A 22,100-nucleotide genomic window follows, 5' to 3' on the forward strand; every position below is an offset into this window, starting at 1 on the left:
CTTTGCTTTCAATCCTCTCTGTCTTTTAATTTCAACGTGTGTTTCTTCTAAGTGGCATATAATTGGGTTTTTGTGTGCTCTTTATTCAGTCTGAAAACTTTCGTTTTTAATTGGTGTATTTAGACCATTTACATTTAATGCAACATATTGGTACATTTGGTTTCAAATCTACCATTTTACTATTTATTCCTTATTTGTCCCATCTGTTCTTTGTGCTTCTGCCCCATTTTCTGACCCTTCCTTTATATTAACCAAGTATTTTTTAAACATTATTTTATTTCCCCCTTCCATTAGCTTGTTAGCTATCTACCCTTATGATATTCTTTTAGTGGTTGTAAATCTAAAGATTACAACAAGCCAGTTCATTATTAAAAATTTTTTTTTTCAACGTTTATTTATTTTTGGGACAGAGAGAGAGCATGAACGGGGGAGGGGCAGAGAGAGAGGGAGACACAGAATCGGAAACAGGCTCCAGGCTCTGAGCCATCAGCCCAGAGCCTGACGCGGGGCTCGAACTCCCGGACCGGGAGATCGTGACCTGGCTGAAGTCGGATGCTTAACCGACTGCGCCACCCAGGCGCCCCAAGCCAGTTCATTATTAATAAAATTCTCCAGGAGAAATTAGAGAACAGAAAAAAATGAGGAACCTTATAATGAATCAGTATATACATTTTAATGGAGACAGTACTAGAACTCTTGGCAAAGATTATCTTTTTTCGTACTGGTGGTTATTTTTCATTAGGTACCTTTCGTGTCTTTGTTTCCATGCATGATAACTCCTGAGCATTCATAAGAAAAGGCACTGAATGCAAAGCTCTCAAAATGCATAGTGTTTCGTTCTGATTTGTTGCTGTATAAAAATTCTAGCAAGCAAAATATTCCCCAAGTGGGATTTATTGAGATCAAATGAAGAAAAAGCAATTGTTTATTTGCCACAGTTTGGGTATTTTCTCGTTCCTTTCCTTTCAGATGGGCAAAGCACGTAGCTGAGAAAAATGGCTACTTGGGCCACGTCATTCGCAAAGGCCTCAACGCCTACCTGGAGGGTTCATGGTAAGCTGGGGACTTCTGTTAGAATGAACTTTCTTAGCTCTCACCTTTCAATTTGTCCGTGTAGTCTTATGAGATGGAGTCTTAAAATACAACCGAAAATGCAATTTGCAGGGAAATCACGGCCTCCCACTAAAGATATTCAGAGTATCACAGACTGATTGGCTGTTGATTGGAAAACATAGCATTTCCATGTTTAATTATACACAAAAATTAGTTCTCCAGGGGAAGCGTCCACATTCATCAAGTTGAGAGACACATGAATGTATTGACATCTCTTCCCTTCAAGCTTGTTCCTCTTGGTTTCAGAGTGGAGACAGCACAGGGGGTCCTAGCTGAACCTCTGCCTCTCCCTGGCAGGCCACAAAAAGCTCACGGGAAGAAGAGAGAGCAGTGTGTTTAGGGCTCAAGCTACATCCTTCCACTGATATTTTACCGCATCTTCCACGGCCGAGAGCCTGGGTTTGCTGGAACTCACTCACCAGACCTCTGATGTCATAGCCAAACAGTCTCCCCATTTTGACTTTCTTCTGATGAAGTTAGCAAGTCTCATCCTGGACCCTATGGGATGAGACACTGCACGTAAAGACTTGCAAATGCTCCCCGTTTGCTGTGCCTTGATTTTACAAATAAGGGCACACCTTTCCAAACTGCAAACCCACCTGATCCGTCGTTCTGTTTTCTTCTGCCAGTCCTCCCATTCTGTCTTGCTTTTCCATTGGGCCATATTTTCTTGGCTGGTTTTTTGCCTAAATGATCTGGGTATTTCAGTAATAACTAACAAGGGCATGCAAATCAGCACATATCCCATCAGTCCACAGCCTCAAAGATATTAGACCAGACCTATCACGGATCACACTCTGATCTCAGCCTTAATTAAAAATTAAAATATGAGTCCAAAAGAACACGATTTTCTCCTTTGGTCCATGGGTGCCCACATAATCAGCAGATAGCGTTCGGTAAATGAGAATCTTAAAGAAGGCAGGGCAAACGAATCCAATGAAAACAGCACCAGAAGAAATGCTTATCATTATCATCCTGTGAAAGCGTATTATCTATAACCTCACTCTACACAATCAGAAAAAAAAATTTAATGAAATTGTTATTTTGCAATTGATACACCTTACAATTTTTCTGGTGTTTCATCTTGTCTCCCAAGTTACGCTTCAGTTCATAAAACTCCCAAATTTGACTTTAATTTATTCTCTACTTCTCACCCTCCAAACTTCCCACCCCCACAAGCTTCTGAGGGGAAAAAGAGCCTTCAGATACCGAAGTGTGTATGCGAGGGATTTTCCCACAGAAAGAGCACATCTGTAAACTCCCCCACACCGCCACACACACACACACACACACACACACACACACACCCCAAGATGTTTGACACTGTTTTTCCCACAAAGAGAGTGCCTATTAATAGCTGACATTACTTGCCTGCTTTTGAATTTAACATCACAAAGCGTTTCAGGTAGCACATTTTAAAATTTGCTGTGAAGGTCAAGATGAATTAATTTTTGTGACCTGTTGTCCTTCGTGCAATATTCAGCCACAGGATGAGATTGATTTTTTTTTTTTTCTTTTGGTAGAGGGGAGGGGGAAGTTAAGTGTATTCTACACTGTTTGTGAGTTTGGGTCCAGTTCAGCGGACTTTATGGAGTAGACTTAAATGCAGGGTGCCTCATCTTGTCATATGCTTCAGGGGATGCCACAAGCAGGGCTTGGGGAAGTTTGCGGCCTTGCCTCTTCTCATGCTGAACTCACATGGCCCGTACTCTGTTTGACCTCTGGGTCTTTGAACATGCTGTTTCCTCTGCCCAGAAGTCCTACCTAACTCCATACTCCTGTTAGGATCATGGTGGCCCTTGCTGATTGCCCTGTGACTTATACCCCAGTGCCCAGCACTGATGGTACCTGGGAAGTGCTCAAAAACAAATGAATGTATGAACGAAGGCAAGTAGAACAACCATAACTCAAGACCCATGAGCAGCATATCAAGAGCATGAAAGATTCTGAGGAGGAAAAATGCTGTCCAGTTTGAGGGACTTAGGTCAGCCTTCACGACAGACGTAGCAGAGGATATGGCCTTGAGGGGTGGGTGGAATTTCCACTTCGCCATGCAGGGAACAGCGTTTCTGGTGAAGGGAATAGCAGGAACAAAAGCAAAGAGATAGGAAAATTCTGGATGAATCTAGAAATTTTTAAGCCTCCAGTTTGCCTTCAGGTGAGATTTGTAAAAGGGAGTGATATAGAATAAGACCAAAGAAGTGCTGCTCTAGGGAACTTTAAATGGCAGGTCATACACTTTTTACTTTATTTGTGAGGAGTGGGGAGTTACTGATAGTTTTGGGAGAGGGTACTGAGATGACAGAGCTGGGTTCTGAGCTGTTTAACCAAACAACTGTGTTTGATGGTAAAGAGAAGGGAGAGTCAGAAGGGGCATGTTAGTTCAGAATCCAGGTGAAAGGAGCTGAGCATTTGAGCTGGAAATGTGGCACAAGCCAGGTCAGTTGTTCTTTTCTTCTGTCATATAATGGTTGATGCGTATGAAGTAATATGTGATATATATGTAAGTTCTCAAGCGTAATGATAAAATGAACACCTATAACCCTACATAAGAGAATGAACAGTTCTGGGGCACCTGGGTGGCTCAGTCGGTTAAGCCTCCGACTTCGGCTCAGGTCACGATCTCGCGGTCCGTGATTTCGAGCCCCACGTCGGGCCCTGTGCTGAGAGCTCAGAGCCTGGAGCCTGCTTCCGATTCTGTGTCTCCCTCTCTCTCTGTTCCTCCCCTGCTCGTGCTCTGTCTCTCTGTCTAAAAAATAAATAAACATTAAAAAAAAAAAAAAAAAACTGTTGAAGCCTGCATTTCCCTCTCAGATTAAATCTACCCCCATCCCTATGCCCAGAAGTAACCATCATCCTGAGCCTTATTGTTTTTTTTTCTTTTCTGTGTTTTTTTTTAAACATTTATTTGTTTTTGAGAGACAGAGACAGAGTGCAAGTGGGAGAGGGGCAGAGAGAGAGGGAGACACAGAATCGGAAGCAGGTTCCAGGCTCTGAGCCCAGAACGCTCCAGCACAGAGCCCAATGTGGGGCTCGAACTCACAAATCGTGAGATCGTGACCTGAGCCAAAATGAAGAGTCAGACACTTAACCAACTGAGCCACCCAGGCGCTCCCCATTTCTTACATTAACACACATTGGCATTTCCCTTTTTTGTTGTTTTTAAGAACAATGTGGCCATGAACATTTTTTATGGATATTGTGGCATGCATCAGAAAAGTTGCTCTGCAATATAAATTTAGGAGTGGAGTCATAGGGCAGGCACGTGTTCAACTTTGTCAGATGATGCCAACGGTTTTCCCAAAGGATTTTACCAGTTTGCTCTCCTGCCAACCATGTATATATTTTTGCTGCTTCAGATCCTTACCAATCTTGATGCTGATGCTAAGTGTTGTTAAAGATAAGTTTCAATCTGGATTTAAAGCCTTTTTTTTTTTTCTATCAGCAGGAAGGGACATCTAGTATCCATTACAATGGGAAAATCGTTGTCAAAGTATGGTTGAGGCAAAGTGCTTGTATCTCCCCCCACTCTCCAAGCCCCAAAACTTGCCCTGGGGTTAAACAGGAAATCTATGACTGTTGGCCTTCCCACACCACAGGGTGGCTTTTTTGGTACCGTCTATCTGGCTGCAATAGAACTAAATCATCCATCAATGTCCCAAGTCCTTCCCCCTTCATTTTCTGTGAGTGAATTTATTCTGGACGTTATTTTCAAATTACGTGTGTCAGTTTGATGAGCTTGTGTTTTTCTGTGTTGTTCCAGGATTTATATGGGATAGTTTAAAAGAGGAGCATGATTGAGAAGAGGGCTTTTTGCTGTATAGGCATAATACGGAAGATAATGTTGTCATGCCTGAGGCTGTCCTCGGACACCAGAAGAAGTCAGCTAAGGAGAGGCTGGCTGTCACGTTTCATTTCTCTCCGCTTTACCCCTATGTGTGTTTTATCTGTGAGCTAGGTGTTTTATTGTCCGTTGTCTTAAATATGTCCTAAATATTCAACCCAGGAGGTTAGCCAGAGGGTGGGGGGCTTGGGGCATGCCAAGTTCTAGCTGAAAGAGATTCGCCTTTCTGCAATAGACCAGGGGTCCTGAATTCCACTAAGATCCCAGGATTTTTTTTTTTTCCATCCATCCAGTATAAGCTGCTTCAGGCATCGGCAGAGGAGAGCACAAAGAAAATAACATAATTGTTTGAGAAGCTGCTCAGAGGTACTCAGATTCACAGTTCACAGCAAGCAGCTAAAGGATTGATTATTAATATGTATCATTACAAAAGTTCTGTGAATGTGTATGCCGAGTCAGAAGTGGGGGGATAGCAAATGTGCCCCTAAACTCGTTCTTTACCATAAATCCCCTCCTCTCTGCATCCACCCCCCCCCACCCCCAGTCCTTGTCAGAATGACTGTCTGGGGGACATTTCACTTTGGTGTATTGGAAATAAAGCTTGAGGCTCTGGTTAGCTTCCTAAACCTTGAAGACAGTCTTGGAAGGGCAGTACGGTTCTATGGCTTGCCTTCGGGCGTCCTGCCCGTAGCAGGTGCTGCCGACATGTTTGTCCCATGATTATAATTATAGAAATATCTGTAATTAATACCTCCGGGCAGTTTGTGTCGGAACACAATTAAGTAAGAACAAAGCACTGGGAGGTAAGGTGGGTAGGATTTCTGCAAAGGTGTCATTTCTCAGAAGTCTTACTGAGCCGAGCAAGTCTGGCCTTGAGTGTGCTAAGCTTCGCCTATGGATGGCGGTGATATAGGAGAGCACCAGCCTTCGATGATCGCTTCTGCAGGATAGAACACGGGGCTGGATTTCCAGTCAGCATTTCTACAGACATCAATGTTTTTTAGACCTCTCTTTTTGATGGATTTCAGTGCTTCCTCAAAGGAAACGCTTGAGAATTCTGTGAAATTTCCTCTTGGCTTACACATTTAATTGGACAGTGGAAGTCTTCCTGTAAAACTCGTCCCTCCCTCCCCTCCCCACCACCAAGGTAGCTTGAGACAAGATATTGACTTTCTGAAGTTTGTCATAGTGACTCAGTTCTTACAGGAAGCATCAACCTCCTGCCTCCCCCGCAAATTCTAACAGTCTGCCCAAAGTGCTGTCAAAGAAAACGTCTTTTTATTACATTTTAATAATAATGTGAGCCACATTCCATCCATTATGGCAGCAGAGGGATCTGGCCCAGTATTTGACCTTGGGCCAGTACACCTCTCTTTCCCTCATCCATCCCCAGGGGGAAACCAGGCACTGGTTCGCCTTCAAGCGTTTCCAAAGAAATGCGAGATTGTAAGACCTTGGGAATGGGTCCCTGTTGCAGAATGATGGGGACTTTCTGCTGGGCCACCTTTGCAGACCCTCCATCTGGGGTCTGTCTGTTCTGAAGATTCTTGTCCCAAAATGTGGTTTTTGCAAGCTGTGTAAGAATATGCCTAGGCGTCTTCTGTGCTGTGGGCTCGTTTTCTGGCTTGTGACGTAGGGGACACTGCTCAGCCAGCCTTGTGTCTCTTTAGCATGAGTCATGGCTAATTGGTCGGCTGCCTTGGATGTCTGGGAAGCCAAGAATCCGCTCACTCAGCAGCTACATGGCCTGTGACCTGCGTTGTGTCTGACTGAAGGTCTCACTGTCCTAATTTGACCCCCAGTCACCTCTCCCTGTCCCCAGGGGTTGGGCCACCAGAAGCTGCTTTAGTAGAGTAGAAAAGACGATTTCAGAATCTGCTTCCTTTGTTTCCCCAACCCTCCCATAAACCAATTTCTAGGTGGAGTTGCAGTTAAAAAAAAAAAAGTTCTTAATGTCAACTGCTTAGAATGAAAAATAAGCTTTAGAAACAACTATATATGGCTAAAATAAAATTTTACTCATAAACTGGGAAACACAAGGAAAATGGAGGAAATCATATAAGTAAAAAGATGAAAATAAAATGATTTGGTTCTCACCACCTAGGGATAAGTGCTATTAGCTTTTTTTTTTTTTTAATTTTTTACACATTTTATTTATTTTTGAGAGACAGAGCGTTAGTGGGGGAGGGACAGAGAGAGGAGACACAGAATCCGAAACAGGCTCCAGGCTCTGAGCTGTCAGCACAGAGCCAGCCGTGGGACTCAAACCCACGAACTGTGAGATCATGACCTGAGCGGAAGTCGGATGCTTAACCGACTGAGCCACAGGCCCCCCCGTGGTGTTACCATTTTGATAGATAATTTTTAAGTTTTATCTGTTTCCTCTCCATACATGCATCTGCATGTGTGTGTATATGAATGGATACATTTGGTTTTATTTCTGTTTTACAAAAATGGAATTGCTCTGTTTTTCATCCTACCCTCTTTTTTTTTTTTTTTTTTAACCGAAAGGAAAATTTCGCATAAACATCTCTCCACGTTTTTCAATCCTCTTCTACAACATCATTTAAAATTTTTTTTTTCAACGTTTATTTATTTTTGGGACAGAGAGAGACAGAGCATGAACGGGGGAGGGGCAGAGAGAGAGGGAGACACAGAATCGGAAACAGGCTCCAGGCTCTGAGCCATCAGCCCAGAGCCTGACGCGGGGCTCGAACTCACGGACCGTGAGATCGTGACCTGGCTGAAGTCGGACGCTTAACCGACTGCGCCACCCAGGCGCCCCTACAACATCATTTTTAACGGCCTCATCTGAAAGTGGCTGCACTGTGGGGTAATTTAACTACTCACTGATTTTCAGATACTTAACTTGCTTCCAGTGTTGTTTTTTGTTCATATAAACAGGTCTCCCATGAACTCTGTGGTCACAGAATCTTTACACGTGTTTCTGTTTTTTTAGAACAAAGCTTTACAAGGGGAAAACTCTTGGCTGAATGGTGTGGGCATTCTTAAGACTTCCCGCATTTAACCATTGGGTTAACCAGCCCTCCCACAGCCAGCGGCTGTAGGAATCCGTCCGTTTCCCCAAACCCATGCTGCTACTCTGTATTGTGAATCTCGTGCCAGTCTTTCGACAGGCGAACAGTCATGTCTCATGGTCTTGCGATCATTCAGTTACGAGCAGTATCGAGCATTTATTTTTTTTCCTCTGTGTTTTTGGCCATTGGTATCCAGCCCCTTGTCAACTGCCTGTCCTCGGCCAAACTTCTCATGCATCACAAAAGCTCAGCTTTAATTAAGCTTGCTCAGAATCCTAAGCCCCAGGAAGCCTTTCACAAAACCGGGCTTTTTCTACATACCGCTTACTTCTTCTAAGCGGGGATGGACGGATTCAAGGACCAAAGGCTAAGAGACAACCCAGCCAGCATGCCATATACCATTCGGCCAGTAGAGGTAGCTGTTGCATCAACTAGCTCCCCACCCTTATCTGTGAGTTCAGCCTTTAAGGTAGAAAATAAATCAGTGCCTGCAGTATTTTTAACAACAGTATTTATTTAAAAAACACACACACAACAAACTCATGATTTTGTGGTTTTAAAAAAACTGCTTATTTTGTGCCCTCTTATGCTTGAATATAAAGCTCTCTGTGAATATTAGTAAGAGCCACTATATGAAATTTATTATTAATCATCTATTTTTAGGCACGAAGCTTTGCTGTATTATGTTTTAGCAGCAGAAACTGGAATTGAAGTGTCACAGACAAATTTAGCACACATCTGTGAGGAGAGGCCAGTAAGTAAATGTATTCTTCTCAGAATGGAAGCTCTAAGGTTAAGGATAATGAATTGGGTTGTAGGAAGGCAAAATCAGTCACTTGGCTGAAATATTAATGAATTCACTTTTTCTCCCCTTTCACCCCCTTAGGATCTGGCCCAGAGATATTTGAGCGTGAATTGTGTTTGGAGATACTATAATTTCTCTGTTTTTCAAATCGGTGCTCCTTCGTTTGGTATGTATAGAAAAATGGGTGCTAAATTGAAGCGTTGGGAGCTTTTAGTCTTTAGTAACAGGGAACATCTAACAGCTCTGTGTGAAGTATGATATTTCTAAACAATTAGAAAAGAGTGTGAAAAATCTCTGCTGTTAAGATCATGAGGCTGCTGTCAGCCTCAAGCAATGCACTTCTCCTTGTCCGTGGTCCACTGAATACTTGAACCTACCATTTCTTCAGAGTTGGTGAGAGGCCCAAAGAGAAAGTTGTTTTGGAGAGATTCTCTGGGCCAGTCGTTTGCTTTTTTTGCCCTCAGATGTATCCCTGTCTTCCTCTGCTCTGCTCTGTGTAGTAGGGGGCTGATCCCCAGGAACTACAGTTCCCAGACTCCTTTGCCCCGGGGCATCTGATTAGTTTTAGCCAATGAGAGTGCTGGTGAGAAGCCCAAGTATTTCTGCTCTTCTCTCTCTCTACTTTGGGCTGTGTCTCCAGCAATGGCTGCACGTTTATGGTTCCAGCTCCTGCCCGGCAATCCAGCCTCTGTGGTCTCAGCTGGCCTCCAGATCTAGGGATGCTAGTAGTTTCCTGCATTCCTGTTCTCTGGATTGTCGGTTGTTCCTCCATTTGCCTTTTCAGCTCTTCCAACACCCTGGCAACTAATCCTCAGTGTTGAAATCCATCTTTTGAACTACTTGACATAGATTCTATTTTTCTGACTAGACATTGAATGATACATACGCTGTTAAACAAAACTTTTTCCGGAGGGAGAAAATAAAATATATGGCTTGAACAGAGTAAAGAAATACCCATCAGTCATCAAACCCAGGCAGCAAAATTTCAGATGTGAAATAAAGTGCCCAGAGCAATCTTGGCCAATTGGGCTGCAAAGTTGCAGACTGGGATTTTCACAGACCCATTCGGGACAGCTGCCTGGCAAAGCACAAAAATGTGCCTAGAAATGGTGATGCTCAGTACAAAAGCTTTTCTTTTTTTTCTTTTTTCTTTTTTCTTTTCTTTTCTTTTCTTTTCTTTTCTTTTCTTTTCTTTTCTTTTCTTTTCTCTTCTTTTCCTTCCTGGCACACCAAGGAAACAATGATGTCATGTATTCACATTCCGGTAGGAAAAACTCTCTGTCATGCAACTGGGCCAACCATTGAAAATGTCGGTCTGAAATAAAACCACTTCACAAATGGGCCTGTGCTTTCTGTCCTGCAGCATATTTGAAAATGGGAGACCTTTACTACTATGGCCACCAAAACCAGTCACAAGACCTTGAGTTGTCTGTGCAGATGTATGCCCAAGCCGCATTGGATGGAGACTCACAGGTAAACAACAGAAATGAGCTCTTGGTGATGTCTGTTTGTGAGGTTGCAAGGCCTCAAGTCCTCACAAGCTTCCCCCCCGCCATCTTTATCTTCTTCCCAGTTCACAAAGTCATTCCTCATCCATTTTCATAGCTCTGTGAAGGCATGAACCGTAATGGTGAACGTTTATTGAGCACCTTCTGTGGTTCCCATACCATCATCACAGCAGTCTCATGAAGGGGGGATTATTATAACCATTTCATTTAGAGGGTAAGACTGCAACAAGGTGATACATTGCTCAAGGCCAGGCAGGTAGCAGGTGAAGCAGTCCGGTCCGAAACCCAGATCTTCTGGCTCCAAATCCAAGAATTCTTTCTTCCAGATCCCATCAAACTGACTCACTGCATAGAAGCTGAAGAAATTGGAGTGTGGTCAAAATGAGAAGTGGTTTGTTTATTTGGCTGGGCCACTGATTCGGTGAAAGGAATTTGCTCTTGGTGACCTTTTTGGGGGGGGGAAACTTCTTATTTTGGAATGTTTTTACATTTATAGAGAAGTTTCAACAAGAGTACGGAGAGTTGCTATAGAGGAATCATCCAGCTTCCCCTAATGTGAATATCTCGTATAACCACAATACCGTTCTCAATCTAAGAAGCCAGTGATGGTTCCGTACCATTCAGTCCACTTCAGGCTTTACCTGGATTTCACTTATTTTTTCACCAATGTCCTTCTTCTGTTCCAGGATCCCATCCAGGGCCCCACATTGCATTTATTTATCGTATTTCTTTAGTCTTCAATGGGTAATAGTCACCCAGTCTTTCTTTGTCTCTCATGACCTTGATACTTACGAAGAACACTAGTTGGGTATTAGGTAGAGTGCGTCTCGATTGGGCTCTGTCTTCTGTTTCCTCATGAATTGAATGAAGTTCTGCATCTTGAGCAAGGAAAGCACAGAAGTGATGTGTCCTCAGTGTATCGTCTGAGACGTATGTGGTGTTGGTGTATCTCATTACTAGTGAGGCTGATCTCAGTCACTTGGTTAAGGTGGTTTCTTCCGGGGTGCTCCCCGGTAAAGTTGGTATTTTTCTCTTTCTAATTTATATATATATCTTGGGGAGAGAGCTTGCAACTCTGCAAATATTCTGTTCCTCGTCAAATTTCTGTCCACTAATCTCATCATCCTTTAGTAGATCTTGCCCGCAACAGTGATTAATGTGGCTAATGTGCTAATGGTGATCTTCTGTTTGCCTCACTCCTTCGACATCTGCTAATCAGAATTCTCCTGTGAGGATCTCAGGGTCATTTTCACGATGGAAGTTGCAATAGTTTTTACCTTCTTATACACCAGTTTTCTGGTGTTGCGCTTTGGGGTCTGATTATAGAGAAAAAGCTGGAAACTTATGCCTATCTTAATTTTTGCTTTGTGTTTTTAAAAGAGGTACTACATCAAGTGTTTCTTTCTCCCTCCTCCTCTTCCTCCTCCTCCTCCTCCTCCTCTTCCTCTCCTTCTTCTCCCCTTCCTCCTCCTCTGTCTTCTTCTTTTTATAGAGAGAGAGTGTGCGCAAACTGGGGAGAGGGAAGGAGAGAGAGAGAGAGAATCCCAAGTGGGTTCCACATGCAGCATGGAGCCCAACATGGGGTTTGATCCCACAACCCTTGAATCATGACCTGAGCTGAAACCAAGAGTCAGACACTCAACCACCTGAGCCACCCAGGTGCTCCTGAGTGTTTCTTTATTTGGATTAAAACCCCACATCTCTATCACTTCATAGCTATTCATACACGGCAAGTCACTGAATCACGGAGTCTGTGTTTTCTCATTTGGAAGGTGGAGGTATTTACCTCATAGGTTATGAAGATGAAATATTTAATGTAGGGGCACCCGGGTGGCTCAGTTGATTAAGCCTCTGACTTCGGCTCAGGTCATGATCTCGCAGTTCGTGGATTAGAGCCCCGCATGGGGCTCTGTGCTGACAGCTCAGAGCCTGGAGCCTGCTTTGGATTCTGCGTCTCCCTCTCTCTCTGTCCCTTCCTCGCTCGCACTCTGTCTCTCTCTCTGTGTCAAAAAGAAATAAACATTAAAAAAAATGTTTAATGTAGAGCATTGAGTGCAGCATTGAGTGCACTCAATGGACATGATCTTTTCTATTATTATTTCTTCTGGAATGAACTAGGAGTTGGTGGTAAAAGGCCTCATTATGGAGCCAAACTCCCTTAGATGATGTCTGTTGTCACTCAAATTTAGGGGAGTTTTTTCCCCCAATTCTGATTTATGTTTTTGGAAAAACAATGTTATACAAATATTAAAAGATAGTTTTAAAGCAAAATAAAAATTAAGGGATGCAGCCACAGTTCCATGGCAGGGGCTTTACTCCGTCCTGTCTTCTTGTCCCCTTCCAACCCCGTCTCTCTGTAATGTTAGCAAGATTGCCCATGCCACTTAAAAACCCATCTCTTTTCACACACTGTAGGAATGTGTGCATTTTATTGCGGAGTCTCTGTCATTATTAATTACTCTTAGCCACCGCCCCATATTCTGTTGAGCTGAGCTGGTGAAACGTTTTTCTCATGTGCTATTTTATTCATTGATTCGCCGCATATTTATTCAGTCCCGCCATGTCTTAGACACTTCTTAGTGATGGGGACATAAGAGAAAAAGATAGACAATATTCTTGCCTTCGTGGGATTGATAGTCTATTAAGGAAAACGTGGAGGCCATTTCCTGTGTGTTGCAATGCCACAGGGTGCTATGGTGGACATTTTCATATTTCCATCTTTTGTCTCCACTTGAACAATTTCTTTGTAATCTGGGGGCTAGTGTTGCTGAGACAAACAGTCAAAATGGGTTCATGGTTACATGATAGGAGCGTATTGTTGACTTGTTTTCTGAAAGGGTTTCTCAAGGAATACCTTAGCAAGCAGTGGTTGAGTGTAGGAAAGGAATTAAAATCTTGTCAGCACTGGATATGTTCACGACTTCATTTTTAATTATTCTAATTAAATAATTATAAGTTGATAACTTCCTTACTGTTTTACATTGCATTTATTTGATTACTAGTGGTGATGGACACTTTTACATATACTTTATGATCATTTACTCTTGATATTTATGTGAATTCTCTTCTCTTATTCTTTGCCTATTTATCTCTTGGATTTTTGATGTTGTTTTTTTTTTTTAATTTATGTCGTAATTAGTTCTTTATACATTTGCCCGGTAGATAATGAACCTTAAGCTATTACACTGCATACAAATATTCTCTAGTCTATTTTCCCATTTATTTTAATTTTGTTATTCTTCCAAGAGACATTAAAATTATATAAAGTGATTTTTTTTTCTTTTTTTCTAATAGTTCAAGTTTTAAGAGTACCTTCCTTTTAGGGGCACCTGGGTGGCTCGCTCAGTTGAGTGTCTGACTCTTGATTTCAGCTCAGGTCATGACCCCAGGGTCATGGAATGGAGCCCCACATGGCGATTCTCTCTCTCTCTCTTTCTCTTTCTCTTTCTCTTTCTCTTTCTCTTTCTCTTTCTCCCTTTGCCCCTCTCCCCTTCTTGCACTCTCTCTCTCTCTTTAAAATAATAATAAAAAGAGTACCTTCCTTTTAAAGAATGGAGAGATATTCTATATTCTGTTTGTGTGTGTGTGTGTGTGTGCGTGTGTGTGTTGTGTGTGTGCATCTTAAAGACACAACACTTTCATCTATTTAGGGCTTATTTAGCCGCGTAGTGGAAGTTAAGATTTGAGATTTGGACCTCGTCTGCTTGCATTTGAATCCCAATTCATGCCCCTGTCTGGCTGTGTTACCTTGGGCAAGTTCCTTAACCTCTCTGCAACCCCCTTTTCTCACCTATAAAGTAGAGAAGATAATAGTACCTATCTCAATTTGTTTTTATGAACATCAAGTATATATAAAACAGAACAATGTCTCACATATAATAGCACTAAGAAAACGTTAGCTGGGGGCACCTGGGTGGTCTAATCAGTTAAGCGTCCGACTCTTGATTTCAGCTCAGGTCATGATCTCACGGTTCATGGATTTGAGCCCCATGTCGGGCTCTGCATTGGCAGCAGGGAGCCTGCTTGGGATCCTCTCTCTCTCTCTCTCTCTCTGCCCCTCCCCCCCCCCCCAACCATTTTGTAAAAACTTTAAAAAATGAAAAGGAAAGAAAATGTTAGCTGCTGTTATTTTTATCATGATTATTGCACGGGATAGCAGTGAGAGGCTTAGTGTATACAACCTGTTGGGTGATTTTCATTGAGACCCTTATCAATGGCAACTGAAAGGAAAGGTGGAAGGGAGGATATAAGTCGTTAAAACATGACCATGAATTCTTTGAAGGGCCACAATCCAGTTCCATTCGTAAATCCCTAATGGTACGTTACCCATTGTTTTTCGTTTATTTCTTGGTCCGGCCACGTGCTCAGCTCATGATGGTCAGGGCTTCTCCTCCAGGCAGTGTGGTAGCCTCCATACTTTATGAAGCACCTCTACTGTCAGGCTCTTAACTCTGCTGGGTTTTTTAATTGCTTCACAGCCCAGTGAAGCAGGTCCTACCTGTGAGGGTCAAGACCAAGGTATATAAGGAAGAGGTAGGGAAATGTACTTGGGAGGAGCTGGGCCAAGAGGATCACGAGAGAAGGTTCTCCGCATGGGCCGAACAGAGCAGAGACAAACCCCTGTATCTGACTGTGTGCACGAGAGACTATGTTAGCATGTCAGTCGGGAGTAGCACCCCCAGCCATCAAAGCATTCTGCTAGATTTCCGACATGCTGATGGTGTCCCAGGGCATGATCTGTAAGTGATAGACATTGCCTTCAACTTGGTATTTTGGTTTGTTTGATGATACAAGGGCACGTTTTCCAGTGAGTTCTGTCTTGAGAGAATGAGCAGGAAAGGACAGAGTCCCCTGGTTGACTGGTTTCTGGCAGATGGGACACAGCATTCCCTGAAAGCCTCCTGGTTCTCCTGCAAATAAATTTCTCAGATGCATATATTTAGGGAAACAATCCATCAATGAGGATGACAAAAACATCTGGCTTGAGGGACTGAAAAAAAAAATCTAGAGGTTGTAAAAGTTTACATTTGATGAAAGGCATGTGTCTGGGGTTTTATTATAAGGAGTTGATGAGTTTGGTCTGTGGCTTGTTTTCAGGGATTTTTTAACCTGGCTCTGCTAATTGAGGAAGGTGCTATAATCCCACATCATATTTTGGATTTCTTGGAAATTGACCCAACTATCCATTCTAATAACATCTCCATCCTTCAGGAACTGTATGAAAGGTGAGTTCAGAGCCTCTTTAATGCTGTGGAGTCTGGGTGGCGTTTACTTCTTGGTAAAAGTTAGGCTTTCTTTTATTATGTAATGGCAGCTGTTATATAAAGGGCTCAGGACTTGTTTCGATTAGAGAGCACTCAGCTGGACCCAAACAATTTCCCTGTCTGAAGCTTACCATACAGAATGTGCTTGATCTGAAGTCAAAGTGCGGACCAGGGTTTCCCATGAGGGTGGAAAGACTAACGTGTCCGATTAGACCACGCCTTGCGGCAAATGGAGAAGCAGTCCGACGTCCAGACTTTGGACAGGCGCTCGGACAGAAGTATTGCTCTGGCAGCTCGTTGCTTCAGGGTCCTCTTTGACCCATTCGCTTTTTTTATTAAGGGCAGGACTCCTTTTTCTGAGGTTTCTGCCAGGATCCTGGAATTTCAGGGCAGACCCAAGCCCTTTAGAACTGGCTGCGTTTCTTTGTCTTGCATCTCAAGAGTGGCCCATGTGCCCAAAGCAGGAGGCGGGGGTGAGGGTCTGATAGTGTGGGTCATAAGTAATGCCACCGAAGTTTGCCAGTACATCCGGATGCCCCGTGCTTTTTGTCTCGCAGGTGCTGGAGCCAAAGTAGCGAGGAGTCCTTCAGCCCCTGTTCCCTGGCCTGGCTTTACCTTCACCTGAGGCTCATCTGGGGTGCCGTCCTGCACTCCGCCCTGGTAGGCGCCGTGTCTCCCGGCCCTGCCCATGGGGGTCCCTGCCTTTTGTCAGTCATCTGATTCATGCTTTGGATTTTGCAGATCTACTTTCTGGGAACCTTCTTGCTGTCTGTATTGATCGCCTGGACTGTGCAGTATTTCCAGTCTGTTTCAGGTAAAGATTTATAAGAAGCCAGGGCAATATAAAAACGTAGGGATTCGTTTCACCTACCAAGAAGATGACACTCTTCCTCCTCACGCCCTTGACTATGCTACTTCCTTTCATTAGGTTGGTCATTCATAGGGTGGAGGTTTCCCCCAAGGTTATACTATAATCTCTGGCGGTTAGAAGGTCCCAATTTTTGTTATATTTGTCAAAGTAAGCGAGAATTTTTTTTTTAAGTAAGAAGCTTAAGATACTGAACTAAAAGGTCTTCTCCCATTGAAAATACATCCACTATAGATACTCTGCATCTGTTGCCTTAAATCCAGATCTGAAGCCCCCTCCAGTATGAATTCTTCATATTTATCCCAGTCAAGGAATCAGATGTGTGGGATGATAAACAAACACTCATGATGAATAAAAATACCCAGCCACATGGAGTCAGAAGGAGGGGCCGAAGAGGAATATGAAGTGAGCATTTAGGTTAGCGTGATTTCCACTGGTCACTGTTATTTGTCTGAGCTGGCGTAGGACCGTAGTTAAAGAGACGGACACCGCCTTGGCGTCTCTTTGGGCTTTGGAGTCCAAGCTTGGCTACTCATTAGCTGTGTGACTTATGGTGCGTTGGTTCACCCTCCTGATCTCCCAATTTCTCAACAATAAAATTAGGTTATAATAGGAGCGATTTCCCAGGGATGTCAGAAGGGTCCAGTGAAAAAAAATACGCATGACACTTACCAAAATGACTACTGTGCTTCATCTGAGCTGTTATATTTATCTGGCATATAAAACCCTCTCGGTAAATGTGAGCTATTACGTTCATCTCCCCCGTCAAACCGTAAGAGGAATCAGAGGCAGGATTTCGTGCATCATTTAGGATATCGCACACTTAGTAGGTGCTCAAATTTGCAAACCTCTGACCGTGGAGAATTATAATTTCCCGCCATCTTGGATGACCGCAGAAGGACATAATGTCTCACGAAGACCAGGAGGGACATTTACAAATGGATAAATTAGGACTGGACATGGCATTTGAGCACTTGAGCATTTGCTCAACCATTATTCATGTAGCAGATAATGAAAAGCGAAAGGAGTGCATTCCACCACAGATTCGATGGTGGGAAGGAAGTCACTGTCGCGAGAGGCTAATGCAGAATCACTTCCCTCTGATTTACCTGAGGAGGTTAACAAGGAGCCATCAAAAGCCCATCCAGATTTGCTGCCCCGTTGTATGCCGGCTTATAAATTTTCCTCATGCAAATTCTGTCCCGTCCCTAAATTTGTTACCAGGTAGAGCACATTTATTTTGCATCTTGTCAGTGTTTTCCATTTCAAATTATCTTTGTCAGTTTTACTCTGCAGAAATATTGTTATGATTATTACAAATGCAATTCCGTGAGAGGAGCTGAAAATTGTCTTTATGATTTTATGCCAGCTGGTAGCCATGAAAATTCATGGGCTGGTGGAATCGCTTTTATCAGAAGTTGTCTCTTTTTCCTGTCTTCCTGTCTTCATTATCAGTCTCTCCACATTCTCGCCTCCCTGTCCCTCCTGCCCTTTGATATTTTTTTTTCCCTTTGCTCTTTTACACATGTTCTTCATTTATTTGCAAACTCTTTCACTTCCTGTGCGTACCTCCCTCCCTGTTGCTGGCCTTGGACGAGTCTGGATGGGCTCTTAAAGTTCCTTTAATTCTACGCCCTTCATTTCACAGATGGACAGACTGAGGCCACGTAGATGAAGTGGTCTGCCCCAAATCACAAAACAAAGTCCAAGAAAGGACAGAGGGCAGCAGGATTTCACACTTTTTCAGACTCACAATACAGGTGGCCCTTCAGCAACAGGGCGAGTGAGGGACACCGACCTACCCTGAGCTGAAATGCTGCAGATAACTTTGACTCCTCCAAAACTTCGCTACTGCCTGCTGTTGACCAGAAGCCTTACCAGTAACATAGTCAATTAACACATATCTTATATGTTATATATGTCATGTGCTGTATTCTTACATTAAAGTAAGTTAGAGAAAAGAAATTGTTATTCAGGAAATCATAAGGAAGAGAAAGTACTTCCATGGTGCTGTAGTGTATTTACTAAAAACAAACACAAACTTGTGTACGTGGGTCCATACAGTCCAAACCTGTGCTACTCAAGGGTCAGCAGTATTTTAAAACAGTGGCTACCATTGTGTCTCTGACCTATTGTTGCCTTATATCAAAAATATTTTGTAGCACATTTTTTGGGTACCTTGAAATGAACGATAATTAACCTGCCTCCAGGCATATTTTTAAAAATAATACCCCACAGCAATATAAAGGAGAAATAAAAAGAAACCAATTATAATAAAATGATGCATATTTCACTATGTAAATTCTAGCCCCATACCTCTTTATTGTAATGTGCACATGAATCACCCAGGGATCTTGTTTAATGCAGATTCTTGAGTCAGTAGGTCCAGGGGTAGGATTCCACATTTCTAACAAGATTTCAGGTGATGTCCATGCTGCTGTTCCATGGGCCACACTTTGAGTAGTGAGGGCCTAGAAGTAAAAAAAAAAAAAAAAAAAAAAAGTCTCCACGTATTTCCAAAATGTGCCCCGAGTAGTACCTACTAGCCCTGTTAGAACTAGTGTGTCAAGAGTTAAAATATGTAGTCAATTATTTTCCTATTTTTAAGGTCCTCCCCATAAGTGCAAATTTGTCAACAACTTTGAAATAGGAAGGTACTCTGTCAGTGACTAGACAGTGGGGCAGGGGACGAATTGGCACACAGGAGCAGGGGGAGAAGACGGCTGAGAGGACAAAGCATCTGTCTCCCCAGTGACCCCGGGGCCGGAGGTCTCACGACCTGCCCCGTGGGAAGGGGGCGCCCTCCCGTAGAGGCTGGTGGCCAAGGTGTGGGGAAGCAGGCACAGGAATGAAGCCCGGGCACTGGCCGACAGCCAGGAGGGACCAGATTTGAAAGTCGGGAGCCTCCTTTAAGTAGCCTCGTGTAAGGATTGTGCTGTAAGTCAGGGATCTTTGTCATTTTGTGATTTGCATTTTTCCAGTTAGTTGTTTTTCAACATTAGTGATTTACGGTCAAACTTTTAAATTGAGCTGTCCATCCGTTTCGCTTTCGGCGCCAACTACCTTCATTTCCCTCCTGAGTTTCTGTGCTCTGTGATATATGGTCCACACTCTGCCGCGTTTGCCACACTAAATCGTCCCGCGTCCGGAAGGTTAGCAGTGTGGGACAGTAGCTAACCGCATGGGCTCGGGAGTCATGCGCTCGGATTCTGGCCCTGCCACTGACTTGTGTGACCTTGGGCAAGGGAGGGAGCCCATGTGCGCCTCAGTTTCCCTTTCTGGAAAATAGCAGAAATAGCGGTCCACCTACCTCCTGTTGCAGTTGAGGGAAGCCAACAGCCAGATAACACGACGTAAAGTGCTTAGAAGTGAACAAGCGGTGGCTGTAGCTCCCCAAGGAGTAATATCCTCGGGGGTTTCCACCCTCAATCCAAGCTTGACCTCAGGTAGCGCCTGCACTTACACATCGTGCTTTATCTCAGTAACAGACACGATTCCCAGAGCCCAGTGGGTTTTTCTACGTTGTTAGACTCTTTCTCAAACACAAAACGCTTTTTTAAAGTATCTGAAAGATATCGACCAGGCCACGAAGAGAGCCAGAACGAGTACATGAAAAATATCGCACGTCTCTCGTTTCCTTGAACTTGATGTTGCCTCCCAGCTTGTGTTCTACCAAGTGGTCTTTCTTGAGGCCAGCGCCCCCCAGGGTAGTGCAAGGGTCCCTGGGTCTTGGTCCACTCACACTGTCGCCAGTCTGATAGCTGAACACACGCTGCCAGGTGCCTACTCTGTCTCTCCAAGTCCACTGGCTTTGCAGCTTCTGATCACCTAGGGGTCCCGCCGGCTTTGCTTCACCTTTTTTCTCCCCGGTCTTCCTTTCTGAAATTGCTGAAGGGGCAAGGCGAGGGCTTAGCGGCCAGTACAGCCCACAGCCGGGGCTCAGCCACTTTCCCAGGCTCCAGACCCTCCTTCTCCTGCCTCCCTGAGTCTCCGAAGTGCTCCGCCTCTCCCCTGTCAGGGACGCCAAGCATAATTGCCTTAATGGACTCAGGCTTTTGAAAAAACAAAAAAATCCCCAAGCAAAGTATGTCTAGAGCCATTTCCTTTTCTGCCCTGCTTGCAGTCCCCCCTTGAGACAGAGAAAGCATGGAGCCTGGCTGGCTGCCCGAAGGAAGGTAAGGAGAGAACGGAGGGGCAAAACGGAAGGGATGATTTCAGAGGCTCCTGCCTTACCAGTGTTACCGTGAACTTCAAGTCCCAGTAGAATGCGCAGTGTAGAACAAGACATTTAGAACAAACTACCAGCTCCCAGGTGTGATGGGCTAACCTCTCGCTCCAATGTCATTCTACTCCAAACGTTCATGATTCAAGCCAACTCTTTCTTTCTGCCTACGTGGTTAGCCCAGTGTCTTTGCAAAAGAGTAAGATGATATGAACGAGATGAATTAAGTCATTTCTACTCTTCTCCTGCCCTCTCCATTTCCAGTTAATGAGGCTGCTGCTAAAACTACAGTGAAATGTCACAAAGCAGTGCTCATGAAAAAAACTAGTAGCCTTAAAGTCAGAGCGACTTAATGGTGAGAATTCACTTTTCTTCGATCTCATTGCCCTTGGCACTGATCTAGTAGCTTTACTCATAAGAAAGGTTTAAATGACATGAATCGTATACTTGTCCCGGGCCTCGCTAGATCTGGAGACCCAGGTGAAGCAGGCTATATCTTCGTCATAGCATAGGATTTCCAGGTCTTGCCTGTTCCCACCCCCTCCTCGCGCCCCCTCCCCCCCCGGGCCCCGCCATCTTTGCAAACTTTATTTTACCATTTCAGGACTGGCTCAATATATTTTCTCCAGTTCTTCTTTCTTTCATGCTCCCATCTGGTCAACCAGCAAGCAGACATTTTTCCTACAATGGTCCACCACAGGGGTTGGCAGATTTTTTCCATAAAGGCCAAATAGTAAGCATTTGGGGCTCTGAGGGCCATCTCAACTACTCAACTTTCATTATACAGCCAAGGCAGCCAGCCATTGATGACACATGAAAACAAATGGGTATGGCTCGTTTCTGATAAAACTTTACCGAGGACTTGAAAATTTGAATCTCATCTGTCTTTCACATGTCATGAAATATTACTCCCCTCTTGATTTTTGCTCGATCACTGACAGTGGTAAAAACAATTCTTAGATTGCAAGCCATACAAAAACAGGCGGTGAGCCCCATCTGGCCTGTGGGTTGCAGGGTGTCAACCCCTGGGTCTACACCGCTCAGGGCCAGCTCTTGATTAGTCTCACTAATGTATAGAACATGGTCCCCCAAGCAGCAAGTAATACAGAAACCATTTCTATTTGGTGCTGGAATAGTCTCTGTAATATTTGAAACGGCACACTCATTTTCCTGGTTACCTTGATTCCAGCCCGGTAATCAAATTAGCACACATTTCAGGTGAGCAAAGACGAAGAGACCACTTTAAAATTATGATGGGCTGTGGGGGGCTTGTCCAGTGATTGCAAACCCCTGATGGTGGGGGTGGGGGGAGAGTTCTCGCATGGATAATAACAAATTTACTGTAGAAACATCGAGCATTTTCATTATGCTCTTACGAGAAGATTTAAAGTGTGGCAATGCTAATTATGCATTCCTTTTACATTTACACACTGGCACT

General features: G+C 43.8%; 1 protein-coding gene across 12 annotated transcripts in view; it reads left to right on the forward strand.

Moving 5' to 3' along the window:
- SEL1L3 (SEL1L family member 3) overlaps nt 1-22,100 on the forward strand; it is a 104,630-nt gene that overhangs the window by 79,716 nt on the left and 2,814 nt on the right. For 4 of the 12 annotated variants that reach the window (XM_045474346.1, XM_045474342.1, XM_045474343.1 and 1 more), the window contains 7 exons: nt 970-1,053; nt 8,659-8,749; nt 8,882-8,966; nt 10,164-10,273; nt 15,406-15,533; nt 16,130-16,232; nt 16,314-16,386. In XM_045474346.1, coding sequence (XP_045330302.1) covers nt 970-1,053; nt 8,659-8,749; nt 8,882-8,966; nt 10,164-10,273; nt 15,406-15,533; nt 16,130-16,232; nt 16,314-16,386 — 674 coding nt within the window. Of the gene's footprint in view, nt 1-969; nt 1,054-2,749; nt 3,719-8,658; nt 8,750-8,881; nt 8,967-10,163; nt 10,274-15,405; nt 15,534-16,129; nt 16,233-16,313; nt 16,387-16,614; nt 18,943-22,100 lie in introns of those variants that run through there. The other 8 variants (XM_045474352.1, XM_045474353.1, XM_045474345.1 and 5 more) reach the window with 7 other exon arrangements.

This window comes from Leopardus geoffroyi, chromosome B1, assembly GCF_018350155.1.
Source record: "Leopardus geoffroyi isolate Oge1 chromosome B1, O.geoffroyi_Oge1_pat1.0, whole genome shotgun sequence".
Taxonomy (NCBI): Eukaryota; Metazoa; Chordata; class Mammalia; order Carnivora; family Felidae; genus Leopardus; species Leopardus geoffroyi.